The 15,203-nt window shown below is 40.0% G+C and overlaps 2 protein-coding genes across 2 annotated transcripts; both read left to right on the plus strand.

Annotated features, from left to right (window-relative positions):
* Nucleotides 1-55: 55 nt before the first annotated feature.
* dnajb11 (DnaJ heat shock protein family (Hsp40) member B11) lies at nucleotides 56-6,532 on the plus strand. The gene is made up of 10 exons (XM_062534305.1): nucleotides 56-247; nucleotides 857-1,013; nucleotides 1,614-1,711; nucleotides 3,190-3,322; nucleotides 3,828-3,970; nucleotides 4,074-4,156; nucleotides 4,366-4,423; nucleotides 4,522-4,633; nucleotides 4,754-4,913; nucleotides 5,238-6,532. Exons 1-10 carry the CDS (start codon nucleotides 189-191, stop codon nucleotides 5,300-5,302), a joined length of 1,068 nt encoding a protein of 355 aa, XP_062390289.1. The 5' UTR covers nucleotides 56-188; the 3' UTR covers nucleotides 5,303-6,532.
* Nucleotides 6,533-7,852: 1,320 nt separating this feature from the next.
* Nucleotides 7,853-14,883, plus strand: mob4 (MOB family member 4, phocein). Its single transcript, XM_062534307.1, has 8 exons — nucleotides 7,853-7,983; nucleotides 9,049-9,111; nucleotides 9,598-9,698; nucleotides 9,972-10,014; nucleotides 10,259-10,345; nucleotides 10,636-10,715; nucleotides 13,812-13,923; nucleotides 14,239-14,883. Exons 1-8 carry the CDS (start codon nucleotides 7,924-7,926, stop codon nucleotides 14,374-14,376), a joined length of 684 nt encoding a protein of 227 aa, XP_062390291.1. The 5' UTR covers nucleotides 7,853-7,923; the 3' UTR covers nucleotides 14,377-14,883.
* The last annotated feature ends 320 nt before the right edge of the window (nucleotides 14,884-15,203 follow it).

Below are 15,203 nucleotides of genomic sequence, written 5' to 3' on the forward strand. Positions count from 1 at the left end.
TCACTAGCTTTTACAGAAGTGTCCACTTTAAGAAGTTGAAGCCAGGCGGTTCTTCCGGACACAAAGAAGGCGGAACCTTACTAGAGAACAGGAAGACGACACTGACAGACAAGAAGATTTGATACAGAAAGCCGGTCATTTCTGAGGAATTATTTAAGTGAAGCAGCGTACCCACGGCTGTTACAAGAATGAAACTTTCAATTGTCTGCTGTCTTCTTCTATATTGTATTGCTGCAGTCTTTGCAGGGTAAGTGGTCATTCCGTTATTTCGTATGCAGAACAGGTCTGAAATGTATAAACTCGGATCACCGGCTGGTACACATGTTCTACTGTGATTGGTCTACGTCGCCTAGACCCTTCTCCATGTGTTTTCATTCACTACATTTAATTGCGTTCAATATATATTAAACCATTTTTACTTTGTCGGTAGATTGATTACCTCAAAATACGTTGAGTATTGTAACATACATTAGATCGTGCTTTATTATATTGTGCTAGCAAAGATTGAACGCCACGTTCCATATTCACTGTGTGTAGCTAGCTATCATTAACGTTACGTGGTGTGTCGCCTGTTTCATCTTATGACTGGTGCCATCGTATTTTAAAAAACACTCGTATGTACTGTGTATGTAACATAGATTTGCTAATCATTAGTTGGGTAACGTCAAGTGTGTTTATTCCATACAATCGAAATGTTTCGGTAGATTTCTGTATGACTGGTCATGTCACAACTAGCCTTCTGTAAGGTGCAACAACTAGCCTAACAGTTTTGCTTAGATCAGTGACTGTGACAGGCCAAAGATACACTTATTACGTGATTATGGCCATACTTATCTCCCCATCTCCCAATTTGCAGGCGAGATTTTTATAAGATCTTGGGTGTCAGCAAGTCTGCATCAGTCAAAGACATCAAGAAAGCCTACAGAAAGCTGGCCCTACAACTTCATCCTGACAGAAATCAAGATGACCCAGATGCCCAGGACAAATTTGCTGATCTCGGCGCTGCTTATGAGGTATCGTACTGATTTTCTCACACTTTGTCATTAATGGCATAGGGTAACCTCTTGTTCACATAGCCATTGACAGATCCACCATGCTGCATCTTACATGTACAAAAAATGTGTTTTACTGCACATCTTTTAGTGTGGTGATTCAAGGCTTTTTTCTTAATGTTTTTATGAGGAAGGTTTCATTGCTGGTTAACAATATTATAGGGTCACATTTTGTTATGTCGATTGTTGTTAGAAGTGACTCTGGCCTGGCGTTTGATTGGACTAGAAGGCAGTGTGGCCGATTGTGATTGGTTCGTTGCATGAACGCACGACCTAGAGTAGGCTATGCACTATTGATACTCCTGTAACCTCAGATTATTTAAACCTTGGTTGAATGTCCTGATACAAAGTGAAGTGTAACTCCATAATTAACGTCCAAAGCTTGAACTACTTTGTATTGCAATAAAATAATGTTTGCACGTTGTACCATTTCAACTTACAATAACTTTTTATTCTTAGAGTTTACCGGTTGTTCTCTTCTGTACTGTTGAATTGTGCGCTTTTTCTTACACGCACCTGTAATAGAGAGAAACAGATGATTAAGATTGCTGCTTATTCCAGGTGTTGTCGGATGAAGAGAAGAGGAAACAGTACGACGCTTACGGAGAGGAGGGGCTGAAGGAGGGCCATCACGGTTCTCATGGAGATATCTTCTCAAGGTTAGTAGGAAACACTGAGGCAATGTAATTACTTGATATAAGTGTCCAAAACTGATCACTGCTCAGGGGCACTCTCTCAGATATTCTGATAAGGTGCTTTCAGAAATAAAAGACCACCCCACTTTGGATACTTAGAAATACAACATATCATATCACATGACACAACCAGTCAGAACTGTGGGCACACCTACTCATTTACAGGTCTGTTTTCTAGGTTATTTTTACATTGTTTAACAAAACTGAAAACTCCAAACTTGAAATAACATATTGTTATATAGTACACAAAAACAAAAGTCTTTAAAGAAAGCAGAATGTTTTATATTATAGGCTCTTTAAAGAGGCCTTCTTTTTTTCTGTGATGACAGCCTTTAAGACCCTTGGCTTTCATTCCAGTCCACCTTAAGTTAGAGACTGGGAGTTGTTTTCCGATAGTCCTGAATGAGTTTGTATGAGTCCTGAATGCACTTGTTGGGTGCTTTTTGTTCTCTCATGTTAATCGATAAGCTTTCCACTTAGACTACTAGTTTCAGTCTATTTCATGAACCTGGTTATGATGACATCACATCAGTAGTGTGGAACACGGTAAGGAAGGCATGCAGAGGCTATTTTAAGGAGCCTAAAACATTTAATGTTTAACTGAAGAAATCAAAGAATTTCATTCTTCAAAAATGGCCTCAATAGTGAAATGCAGTCACCACAGCAAAATATGTCTGCTTTGAAGAGTCTAAAATATATTTTTTCTTAACTACAGAAACCCATGTTGTATTTAAAGGTACATGTTGGGTAACGTCACTTCTGTTGACGTTTAAGCAAAACAGAGAGCCAGCTCGCCCCTCCCTCCCGTGTAACTGAAACACTCCTGAACGTCTGTCTCCTCGGAGATTGGCTGGAACAGTTTATGTTTCATGGTTCAGGCTGGACCAGGCTGTTTTTGTTGCTGTTTTGGTCGTTTCTGTCGACAGCGACCACGTCTTTTTATAGTGTATTCAGGGGACAGGCAGCTAGTGGATGGTGATGTGATGTTTGCTGTATGTGATAATTTTTTTTTTTTTTTTTAAATAATTAGCCCAGAAACCGCCTAACATTCCCTAGAGCACCTTTTAACAGTTTTGTTCTACAATGTAAAAATAGTCAGGAAATATCCATAAATGAGTAGGTGTGTCCAAACATTTGACTGACCAGTGTACACTACCACAGACCTCTGACTCTCTTACTGAAAGATCAATGAAAGATGTCTTCTAAACAGCAGTAGTAGTAACTCTTTCATGTTTTAGTTTTCTTGAAAAAAGAAGACCAACAAACATGGCTTAGACATTTTGTTTGTTTTATTGATGCAAACTTCACTTAAAGAAGTGTATGTATTGTTGCATTATGGCATTAGAGTAATATAAGTTGGCTAAGGAAATTATATTATGTTATTATCTCTTTGGTTTTATATTTTACTTTCAGTTAATCACTATGTGATGTTACGGTTTCAGTTTCTTTGGTGATTTTGGGTTCATGTTTGGAGGACAAAGACCACAACAGGACCGGAATATTCCAAGGGGAAATGACATCATTCTAGACCTTGAGGTTACCCTTGAAGAAGTGTATTCTGGGAACTTTGTAGAGGTAAACAGAGATGATAACCTGGATACTCTTTGATGTGATTCATATTTGCAGCTGTTATAAATAACTATGTATCCATGCACACCATATTCCAATTACAGTCCACATTCTGGTTATGGTAATATTCAGAATAAGTTGATTCAATTTGCAGCAGAAATGTGAATGCTCCCATTTACATGTTAATCAGCATGTTCTAAATCCCAAAAAATCTTAGTCATGACTCCTCAACGGTATCTGTCCCAGAATTTCATTCATGATTGCAAAATAGGTGAATTTGGCCAGATTAGAGCTGATGTTGTTTTGCTTTTTCACTTTATAATAGGCCGCTTTGAGGAGTTCCACCTATTTTTCATCTGTCAGCAGTGCACGCAAAACCTTATTTGGGTTAATGCCATCAGAAAATACTTTACATTGCAGCGTCTTATTCGGAATATTGTCTTAATTGTTGGTTTAATATTTGAATATTATTGTCTTTAAACTTACTCAATGTCTCGAACTGTGTCCTCAGGTTGTGCGAAATAAGCCAGTAGCCAAAGAAGCACCAGGCAAAAGAAAGTGTAACTGCCGCCAGGAGATGAGAACCACCCAGCTGGGTCCAGGGAGGTTTCAGATGACACAGGAAGTTGTCTGTGACGAGTGCCCCAACATTAAGTAGGTCTTCCCCCTTGTTTAACTCTCACCTTATGAATGTGACGATGGTAAATATGACGATGGATGATAATGTTTGTTAATGTCTTTAATATTCTGTTCTCAGGCTTGTCAACGAGGAAAGGACACTGGAGGTGGAGATTGAACAAGGTGTTAGGGATGAAATGGAATATCCTTTCATTGGTGAAGGTAAGACATTCATTCAGTTGTTCAGCCAACAGGTATGCCAACAAATGACAACCAACAGCCTTAAAAAAGTGACGGAGGAGACTCCGTATTTAAAATATATATTTGTTTTTTGTTGCTAGTTTAACAATTGCGTTATCAAGTGTCTTCTGCATGAAATGTTAAATAAATAGTTCAGTTCTGTGAATGACCAACTTCCTGTTACTATGTAGGTGAACCCCACATTGATGGAGAGCCAGGCGACCTACGTTTTCGTATCAAAGTTCTGAAGTAAGGACATTTGACTTTATACACAGAGGGACCTGACTGATGTAGAACCACAGAGGAATGTAACTGTTTCACTAATACATATGGTTCTTCCCATACAGGCATCCATTGTTTGAGCGTAGAGGTGATGACTTGTACACCAATGTCACCATCTCTCTCGTGGAAGCTCTGGTCGGATTTGAGATGGACATCACACACTTGGACGGTCATAAAGTATGCACGAGACCTATAAACATATTGTCTTTCTCTTTCTCTGACTCAATCAAATGAAGAAGTTTGGGTGGATGTAGTAGATACAGTATTTGTTTACATTGTAAACTCTTGTATGTCAAGGTCCACATTGTGAGAGACAAGATTACCAAGCCTGGGGCCCGAATCTGGAAGAAAGGAGAGGGACTTCCCAACTATGACAACATCAACATGCGCGGCTCTTTAATTGTGACCTTTGATGTAGAGTTTCCACGGGAACAGCTTGATGACAATCAGAAAGAAGGTGAGAAGGCAGTTTGATACATTACTGTGGGGGGTCACGTCCTCAAAACAGTAATACCCCTTTTGGGGGGCAAAAAAATAGTGGTGGTGCACTGACATGCATAGATGCAAAAAAAATGATTTTGATTGCACATGTGATTGCATTTTCAGGGTAAAAAAAAGGCAAATATGATTGATTCACAGTCGAAATTTGATCACCTATGCCTATTTAAACCAAGAACCAGTGAATGGACTTCACAGAACTAGCTGGGTTCTCATAGCTCAATATACTGTATTAGTGTTGTTTATATTGAATTTGTTTTTTTTTACTTTATTCTTTGTGCAGGAGTGAAGCATCTGTTGAAACAACCCCCTTTCCAGAAGGTTTACAATGGACTACAAGGATACTGACACCTTATCAGATAGCATCTGGACTGATTTCCTTATTCTCGCTCTCTCTCTTCCAAACACACAGACACAGACACACAGACACACAGACACACAGACACACAGACACACAGACACACAGACACACAGACACACAGACACACAGACACACAGACACACACAGACAGACACACACAGACAGACACACACACACAGACACACACACACAGACACACACACACACACACACACACACACACACACACACACACACACCGAGGATTAAGTGTCGGAGTGTATTTATTATTTTCTTTGGGTCTCAGGATGGTTTAACTTAATGTGTCTTTTTTTTTATTTTTACTTTGAGTTTGTTTTTGAGTTTGTTTTTAAAGTTTGTTTTCCTACCACATTGAATTGGATATATTTTCTTTCCTTTTATGTTCATTTTATTTTGTGATGTCTGAAATGTCACCATCAATACACAAATACAAAGTCCATTTGTAAATAATGTATGAAAATTTCAAGTCCCTCTGTAGATGTTGAGATTTTTCATCTCAGACATATCCTTGTCATATTGTTTATTCTAAAGCCGTCAATCTTTGCACTCTGTCTGAATTTTGCAGAGGTTGGATTATCTCTCTCTGTGTTTTCTTTGGACTAACACTTTTGTATGAAGACCTTGCAACGTCTTATCCTCCTCCATTTTTTGAATGTAAAGTTATTGAGAAGGATTGGAACTCCACACGATGATTATATTGTTGCTGCCTGATGAATTCACACAGTTTTCGCTACAGTTGGAATTCCACTGTCCCAGCTTTTTTTTGAGTACTTGAGTTTTGACCCAACGAATACATTTTTGAACCGTTTGCTGCTCTCTCTCTCTCAGTGCTGGTTGGAAGAGACCTGAGAAGCTGGACTTTAACAACCTCAGAGACTGGATAAGGATCGTCACTCTGTCTTTCCCCCCCAACCCCATGTTTTCCATAATCTCTGAAAGCATCCATCTTGTGCACCTCTACATGTAGTGGCTGGTTAGCACCCTCTCTGGTGCTCCTGGACTCCTTCACCAGGGACTCACGTGACAGGTTTTTTTAAAAGGAATATTTTAGTGGGAAGGGAAAGGGTGATTTTCAAATGAGAAATTCAATTAAAAGTTTATAGTAACTTTGAATGTTGGGTTTGTTTGGATGCCACTGGTGATCATTTGTTCCTGTATCCTGTATAATAATTTGTTTACAGTATTCTGTAACCGTAACGGGCATTTCTCTGCACTACAAAAAAGGAAAATATTATGTTGAGGTTAATATGACTTTCTTGCATATCTTCAGATATCTTGAGTGTTCACAGCGCACTAAAGCTTAGAAAAGTATGTTTATGTAAAAATAGGGCAAAGAGTTTGGGTACACATAATCTTTAAGGTGTCTAGTATGGAGGGATGCAATTGAAATATATGAACTTTGTTCAGAATTCTCATAGCATGAGTGAACATGAAGATGACCGATGGGAAACGACATAGTTAGTATTTGGGGATTCTCTCTTTTTTGACACATTTCTTTGTCCAATCATCTAATTTCTGATAAATTCCAAACAGAGATTATAGGGGACATTGTCCCATGTCTGTTCTTTACATTTAGATGTGTATCACAATACAATACTCAACATTGCCTCTGCAATTATCTGCTATATTCTAAGTGTGCCTATTTTTACATAGAGAAGCCATTGCATCACACTATTATACAAAGCTATTATAATAGCTGATTTTTTATGCTGTTCTTTATCTTAATTTTACTTTGTCAGTTTCTACACTTATAAGATCAAACTGACTGCCCAGATTTTACAATCATACCTCAAAAACAGTAAATAATTGTCCTAATTGACTTTTATATTCCATATGTCAACTCGCCAGTCATCCTGTTGAAGGCAAATTGGCTGAATGTATGCGCACAATAGACATGACCAACCTTACCAGAAAATATACACACACACACACCCCACACACACACGTATGTACTGTACAGTAAAGGGCCTCTGTCACAATAGTGTGATATAATGGCTTCTCTATGTAAAGTTCGGCACACTTAGAATATAACAATTGCAGAGTCAATGTTGAGTATTGTATTGTGATATAAATATGAATGTAAAGAACATACCTGGGACAATGTCCCCATATCATCTCTGACTGGAATTTGTTGGAAATGAGATGATTGCACAATGAAATGTGTCAAAAAAAGAGAGAAAATCCCTAAAATATGTAGTTTGCCATCGGTTACAATTGTGACCGAAAATAAAACACTCTTTTTTTTATAAAAAAAAAATAGAAAAAAAAAAAGTAATTGATATAGGCTACTTGTCTCTGCTTCAAGACACATGATTTTGATATTTTCATGTCTGGGAAAATGTGGGATTAAACGGGTTAAGATACAGTTTACAAACAGATTTTATGTCAGATTGCAACTGTAGAATATAGCCTATTTTAACCATGTCGGCATGCAAGTTTACAACACTGCATCGTACACTGAACAATCATGGCATTGGCAGAAGAAGAGCGGAATGAATTTATCGTAGACACTCAGCTCTCTTCCTGACAGTAGCATCGCCGCTTGTAGAAAGCGTCATCGACAGTCGCATCCGGGAATTCTGTCGAGATGGTCATGGCGGAGGGTACTGCTGTTCTAAGGAGGAATCGGCCAGGCACTAAGGCGAAGGTATTTTTGAATGGTCTGACATCAACATAGACCAGAACGAACTATACAATAGTGGTAGATAAAACCAAGGTATTGTTTAAGGGAACTGTGACTGCATCCATCAAACGTAAGCAGCACACTGTAGAAGTTGCTCACAGCCAGCCAGGGCTTCTAGCATCTAGCTTAACGTTAACGACTGCTAAGTTAAGTTAGCTTGCAAAGACAGGAAACGTCGAAACTGTGCCTTGGTGAACTTCTCTGTGTTAAATAATATGTCGGTGGTTTTCAGTTAGCTTGTAGGCAGTGAAACTGGGTAATATTGTTTACGCAAATGGCTTTATGAACATCAACAACGAAGTGTAACGTTAACGTTAAATCTGACTGGCTGCTAAGTAGCTAACGTTAGTCATCTTGTTGGTCAACAGTGTAAATAGCAAACACTTGCGCGCAGACTGAGACTGAGTTAACAGTTTGATTTAGATTTGGAACCCAGTGACTAAGTTGTCTTGGTTTTGCTTATCTTGAAGGCTCAGGGTCAAACGTTAATGGTCTGGGTCCTCTTTTTTTTTAATAAACAATGTGTGATTAGAAGGGGCAACTAGCCGTGTGCTAACTATGGAACATTGATGTTAGACCCAAGTTATCAATGAACGGGCCCACGGAAGTCAGGGAGATATGATAACTTTATATGGAATAGAGGAATGTATGCTGTGTGTACAAGTCATGGTAGTCTGTCACTGGGATATTGTAAAGCATTTGATATATCATAATAAACCATGAAGCTAAGATGGTAAGATTGGTTGACTTTGCTAGCCAATACCCAAGCCTGCTCAATCAAAGCAGAGTAGACCCTCTCCGGGTTCACGTTACATTCGCAGCTGTCATCGCGGAAGCTGTTAAACACTAGGATATTCTGGTTACGATGGAAGCTTTCTCCCCAGCATTCCCAGTAATTATATCATTGTGCATGAAAGGCTATTAACGTTTCCAGGTTTGTCGCTAGCATCAGAAGTCAATTGGGTTTCATGTCCATATAATAATGTGTAACCGTTAAAACGATGCGCCCTTGCTTACTTCCTTTGGCAGGATTTCTACAACTGGCCCGATGAGTCCTTCGAGGAGATGGATAGCACGTTAGCTGTCCAGCAGGTAATTAATGACATGGAGAAGTCCCTTTTCACGTTCCCATAGTCTCATGGGTTTTTGTGTCAGGAGCACCCTAGAATAGAAATGAGTTGCACATGTCTGTTGAATTGCTGGTTCACAATGTCAGTCTCTTAAAAAGCTGCTACGTGCACTTGCAGCAGAATGCAAACATGATTTGCAGCAAGAATTTTAGAGAACTGTGTGTGTGAGAGAGAGAGAGAGAGAGAGAGTTAGAGAGAGAGACCGAGACTGTCCCTTGTACTTTCCAACAGTGGATCACAATCACAAACACATGAGTTAATCACAGAAGTCAGCTTAAACCACAGCTGCTATTATTATTGAGCCAAGCAGTCACAGTAAATAATGCAGCCAGGATGATGAAAGCATGCTCCAAACACTGGAGATGGTGCTGCTCTCACAATGTCCAATGTGAGTCTTTGTACTTCATTTGTATTTTTTCTTTGTTTGTTTGTTTTTGTTTGCACCCAGTACATCCAGCAGAACATCCGCTCTGACTGCTCCAACATTGATAAGATCCTGGAGCCACCTGAGGGCCAAGACGAGGGGGTGTGGAAGTATGAGCACCTGAGGTGAGAGCTGACTACACACCTTCTGTGTGAGGTCCAAGGTTAACTCAACTAAAGTCAATGTTATTGGGCCTATTCGCAGACTCTCAGTGAATGCATTCTGTTTTATACTTTCACATGCAAGGTTGTTACTGTTTTTGAATTGGATGAGTTATTATTCCACTAGCAAGGTTCAATTTCATACAGTCAAAAATGGTTTGTTTTTCTGTTTGTTTGTTTCGAGGTTGTAATGACAGCAGCTAATAATGACTTCTTTATTTTTCATTTTAATTACAGGCAGTTTTGTTTGGAGCTAAATGGACTGGCTGTTAAACTACAGGTACCTGTCACGTTTATGGATGCATACATCTGTTTATAAGTGTCAGTCACAAGTGTGGAGGAGGGTGGGTCTGGTCTGCTTTGATAGTGATTCTGTTTTTGACAGTAAATAGGCTTGGGTGACTGTTGACCGCTGTGTGAAATCCTCTAACACAAGACATCTCTCCAGTGCAATATTCAATATATTGGTGCATATTCAAAATGTACAAGGACTTGACACTGATGTCCTCCTCTTGCCTGAACAGAGTGAGTGCCACCCAGACACATGTACCCAGATGACCGCCACGGAGCAGTGGATCTTCCTCTGCGCAGCACACAAGACACCAAAAGAGGTGAGAGGCCAGACCAGGGCAGCGTGCTCCTCCATGGGACCTCAGTGTCCATAGGAGAGTACATCTGCTGCTTGTACTCTTTAAAGAGCCACTCTAGTGGTTTATTAAACGTGTTGAACTTGCTGTGCCCCTCAGAAGTATATACTATAAAGCAGAGTCCCACTGCTGCTTGCAGTCTGTAGCAATGCAAGGGCAGTGTCTGTCTGACGGTTAAGCTGGAGGTGTGTCTGTTCCTTTGTTTCTTTGTCTGTTTGGGTGGATCTGCATCACTGATCATCTGGTGCTTTCAGTGTCCAGCCATCGACTACACAAGGCACACGTTGGATGGAGCAGCCTGCCTTCTGAACAGCAACAAGTATTTCCCTAGCCGGTGAGTTAACTGCTGGTTTACTTGCATCACAGGTCAAAGGTGCTTTGTGGGGAAGCACCTTGTGTATATAATACACCTAAACGGTACATTATTCTTTGTGTTATGTTTTTGTGGATAGTTCTATAAAGGGGTATTGATGATGCAAGGAGTTTCCCACTTTCCCATGTATGCCTTCTGCCTGAGCATTTGATAATGAACTGGCTTAGGAGTTCTGCTCATTAGAGTCAGCTGGTTTAGTGAATCGTTGGAACAAATCGTTGGCGTGGTTAAGTGCTCTGTACATTGGCGTCAAGATGAGTGGTGCACACTCTGCTTTCAACATTTGATTGCGTTAGATTCCATTGTTTTCCGTCATGACTCCGCACTCCAGCATCGCAATTTGCCACTGCAGCTGTGTAGATTACGATTTGGTTCTGTTTTGCTTGTGCAGCTCAATAATATGCATTGTTTTTACAATGCTGGCCAGTTGAAAACGTCGTCGTTGATATACAGTGACGGTGCACTCATGTCAGCACCTATTTGTGGACCGTTTTAGGCTACAACAGAGAAGGGTCATGTTCAGAGTGTTTGCTAACCTGACGTTGTCATACTCAACATTGTAGACAGAATTTTGGTCTTTATACAGGTTACTGTATAAAGGTTATACAGGTTACTGTATAAAGCCCGCCCTGACCATTCAAGTGGTCCAAACAGCTCTGGTTCAAGCATAGTTGCACCTCAACGGAGCAATGCCAGACCGAACTTCCTGACCTCAAATGTTGTGGGCGGGGCTACATTTGAATGGCACCCAGGCTAAGTGTTTGCCATGCCTTCATATCCTCGATAATCTTCCTGGGATGTAATTTAAAAGTAACCAGGGAATACCAATACAACCTTTCAGTAAATTTGGGATTTGCTCTGCTGGTCCATCTGGCCAAGAAGCCATTGAAGCCCATTTTCAATGTCCCTTAAACACAGGCACGTAAATACAATCACTAATCTGGCATGGACATGTACTTCTTTGGAGTCAACAACTGCATTTAAAACCTTTGTTTACAAGATTGCTACCCTTATTGAACCGATTTTATTTGCTAGCTATGCCCCTGCTGAAAGTAGTCAATGAACCTTTTCCAATCCCACTCCCAACTGTATAGTTGTGAAGGTCTTGGTGTTCCCAGGCTAATTTAAAAGATCTTGAAAACCAAAATCTCTCTGGAAACAGCAAAACCTCAAGCTTTGTGAAAAATATGCTTTCTGCAGTAGAGTAGTCCAAGATGCATATGTGGTGCCCTTAACAGCGTGTTGACGCGTGTCATTGATCAGAATAGCCCTTGTTGCTTACTTTTTCTTGAGGAGATACAGCAGGCAATCCGATATACCGTATACATGGCTGCTCAATCGGAATAGGAACGGAATACCGGTACATCTTTTTCATTCTGATTAAAATTCTGATCAGATCAGGCAGATCAGACCAGATTGAGGTGTTGATATGATCATTTTTTATTCTGTTTGAGCTGTTATTCCATTTCTAATCGGATTAAAAGTGTCCATGTAAACATGGCTAATGATTGGACGTGGCTTCAGTTCAGTCAATAGAACTGACAGCATTTAAAAACAGAGTACAGCGCTCAGTTATTCACGATTTTGACTTTCATTATATTTGTGGAACACAAATGTGGTACATGTGGTACATTGTGGTATTACAAGACAGCCGGCCTGACACTAATTGGTATGCATGTTACAGTTTTTCTCAGTCACTTTGGTGCATTTCTCAACTCATCGTTACGTTTGCACAACAGTTAGTGTATTTCTAAAAACACATCATGGATTACCTGCAAAAGCATTTATCTTCCTTAAAATACTTAGCCTATGTCACATATATATAAAACTGTCAGTGCAATCAAAATTACAAGTCCTTACACCATTGTTTATGTTGATAGTGAAACAGTTTTGTCTTGTTGTCAAGTATTTAAAGGATGGCAAGTATTTTCTAATGAACAATGTGCAAGGCACATGCACATTTTCTATATGCAATAGCTATTTCGAAACTGCAAAGTTACACATTCATTATGTGTGGAGGGGCTTGATTGCAAGACAGTGGTTTTGTTTCAAAGTTTTTACTGTTGACAGACATTGTGACACCAAAGAAAACAAAGGATTTTACAGCACTGTGCTGTAAAATGACAAATATGGAAAATCACCCCTCAGTAAGAGCTGTGCACTACTGTACATTTTTCTATACATCCTGACATTCCTGTCTGTCAGGTCACATACAGTATGTATATATGCAAGACAGGCTATGGCAAATAGGTATGATCGCTAGTTACGCTTCTGCATGAAATGCTTTGAAATAAGGCCAATTTGTTTTATGGGGTAGAACAATTCAGTATGGAACCAGTATAGTGCATTTTGACCAACATAACATTAGCAACTGGAAATGTATAAAAACAGCAGATATTTGTACAAAATGAGTTGCTTGGATGTACTAAAACTTTGCTGTTGATTCAAGATGGGGAGAAACTGCTTTAATGATGTGCACAAATGAAAAGATGACGCAGAGTTTGAACAAGCAGTTTTGAGAATTTCAATTCTGATCTGAGAAATGTGCCAAAGCGACTGAGAAACTGTAACTTCAGTAGCTGTCTGGATAACAGAGTACAAACGTTTTTTACATCACAATGGTTGTTTCCTAACTTTCTGTTGCCATTTCTAGATTCAACATTTCTAGATCATTTTTAAGTGTTTTAAACTAAATGAAACTCTTGGGTTGTTAAAGACGCACTGCTCCGCGGTGTGACTCTGGACACATTTATTTTTGGTTTACAGGGTCGTTAAGATTGAAAGCGTCTGTGTTTTGATTTTATAAATGCTTTGTTTTGTTACAATTATGATCTCATGAGTTTACTTTCCCTGATGTGAATAGTACTGCTTCCTGTCTCTGGTACTTTTCAGCCCAATAAAAAATATTAATTGCAAAAGTGCAAAAATGTAGTCATATTTGTATTCAGGTGTGTTGATGTTTCATGACTGTGCTAATTCACAACAAACTAAGGAATGTGCATGTAATTTGGAACCTTAGGACCGTTTTGACATAAACCTGTCTGTCTTTCTCCACAGTGTCAGCATTAAGGAGTCCTCCGTAGCCAAACTGGGATCAGTGTGCCGTCGCATCTACAGGATTTTCTCCCACGCCTACTTCCACCACCGGCAGATATTTGACAAATACGAGGTAAAAGCCATTTATTTCCAAGGCGTGAGGGCAATGCACTTCATTTTGTTTGGTGCAGTTTCCCCATTCAGGCAGCAGGTGGCAGTGTTGATTCATTTTGAACTAATTCTGGTCTAAACATAAGCAATGCTGACAGCTCTGGGAGTACTGCTTAGGAACTCCCAAATGAATATCTGTTATGTAACGTCTAATAATAAATCTACCTTTCTGATGAGTAAACTGCGAATGCGTGTGAGTCAGACACGCCACCACCAGCGTCACCACTTTCTGCTCTTACCTTTTCTGACGACCACTTCCTGCTCCTCTTGTCTCCAGAACGAGACCTTCCTGTGCCACCGCTTCACCCGCTTCGTCATGAAGTACAACCTGATGTCCAAGGACAACCTGATCGTGCCCATCCTGGAGGAGGAGGTGCAGAACGCCGCCGCCGCCGCAGGAGAGAGCGAGGCCTAAAGGCATTACGGTGGCAGAGTCGGCCGCGACGGCCGCAGCGCCACCGTGTTCTGCAGCTGCGTCTAGGCCGTCCCTGGTTCCCTCCTATATCCTCCGACGTCCATTTCTCCTCAAAAAAGAAAAAGGAAAACTCTCTCTTTTTTTTGGATATGTTGTTTTCTGAGCAGCTTAGACTTGACACATGCATACTTTGGTGTGCTCCTTGTATATATGACCACCCTCCCTGCCTCCCCTCCCCAGTCCCCTCTCCTCGGCTTTTATTCTAACAATCATGTGTCGTGGGTGCTTCAGCTTTAAGGTTCTTTCCCTCTGTCTCTCTCTTTTTTTCATCAGTGTGGTTGAATCCCACCCACCCCGTACCCCCTCTTCCCCATCATTATTAAGTTATTTAGTGGGGAAAGGCACACAAGCCTCACCCACAATTTGTTTTTATTTTTCTTAAATGAACTAAAGTTTGATATTTTCATGTCTCTTAAATAATTAAAAAAAAATACTTGTACCCAGAAATTCAGTTTTCGTCATCATTAGTTCACATGTATTCAAAGAAGCATCACAAGAAACACCCACCATAATCAGCCCTATTAAACATTCACACTGATAGCAGTACTCTTGCATTCAGGTTGTAGGTGTAGATGTGCTTCCATCATGATCATACTGTTTGGTTTTATTATGTCACCACCAGTATATACCGAGTCCACAACTGAAGCACTTTGTTCATTGTACGGGAAAAAAATCACTTTTTCCTAAAGTACGACCTGTTATAATGTATGGTGTAGCCAGTCCCCTTGATTTACAATGGAAGCTAATTGTTGCAGCAGATGCTGTGA

This window comes from Sardina pilchardus, chromosome 4, assembly GCF_963854185.1.
Source record: "Sardina pilchardus chromosome 4, fSarPil1.1, whole genome shotgun sequence".
NCBI classification, from domain to species: domain Eukaryota; kingdom Metazoa; phylum Chordata; class Actinopteri; order Clupeiformes; family Clupeidae; genus Sardina; species Sardina pilchardus.

What these genes read in the sequence shown, in the direction of transcription:
- dnajb11 (XM_062534305.1), top strand. Translation starts at nt 189, where the DNA reads ATGAAACTTTCAATTGTCTGCTGTCTTCTTCTATATTGTATTGCTGCA. An exon ending in CACACTTGGACGGTCATAAA is followed by an intron (nt 4,634 to 4,753) that starts GTATGCACGAGA and finishes TTGTATGTCAAG; the next exon opens with GTCCACATTGTGAGAGACAA. An exon ending in TGATGACAATCAGAAAGAAG is followed by an intron (nt 4,914 to 5,237) that starts GTGAGAAGGCAG and finishes TTCTTTGTGCAG; the next exon opens with GAGTGAAGCATCTGTTGAAA.
- mob4 (XM_062534307.1), top strand. Translation starts at nt 7,924, where the DNA reads ATGGTCATGGCGGAGGGTACTGCTGTTCTAAGGAGGAATCGGCCAGGC. An exon ending in TGGAAGTATGAGCACCTGAG is followed by an intron (nt 9,699 to 9,971) that starts GTGAGAGCTGAC and finishes TTTTAATTACAG; the next exon opens with GCAGTTTTGTTTGGAGCTAA. An exon ending in AGATATTTGACAAATACGAG is followed by an intron (nt 13,924 to 14,238) that starts GTAAAAGCCATT and finishes TCTTGTCTCCAG; the next exon opens with AACGAGACCTTCCTGTGCCA.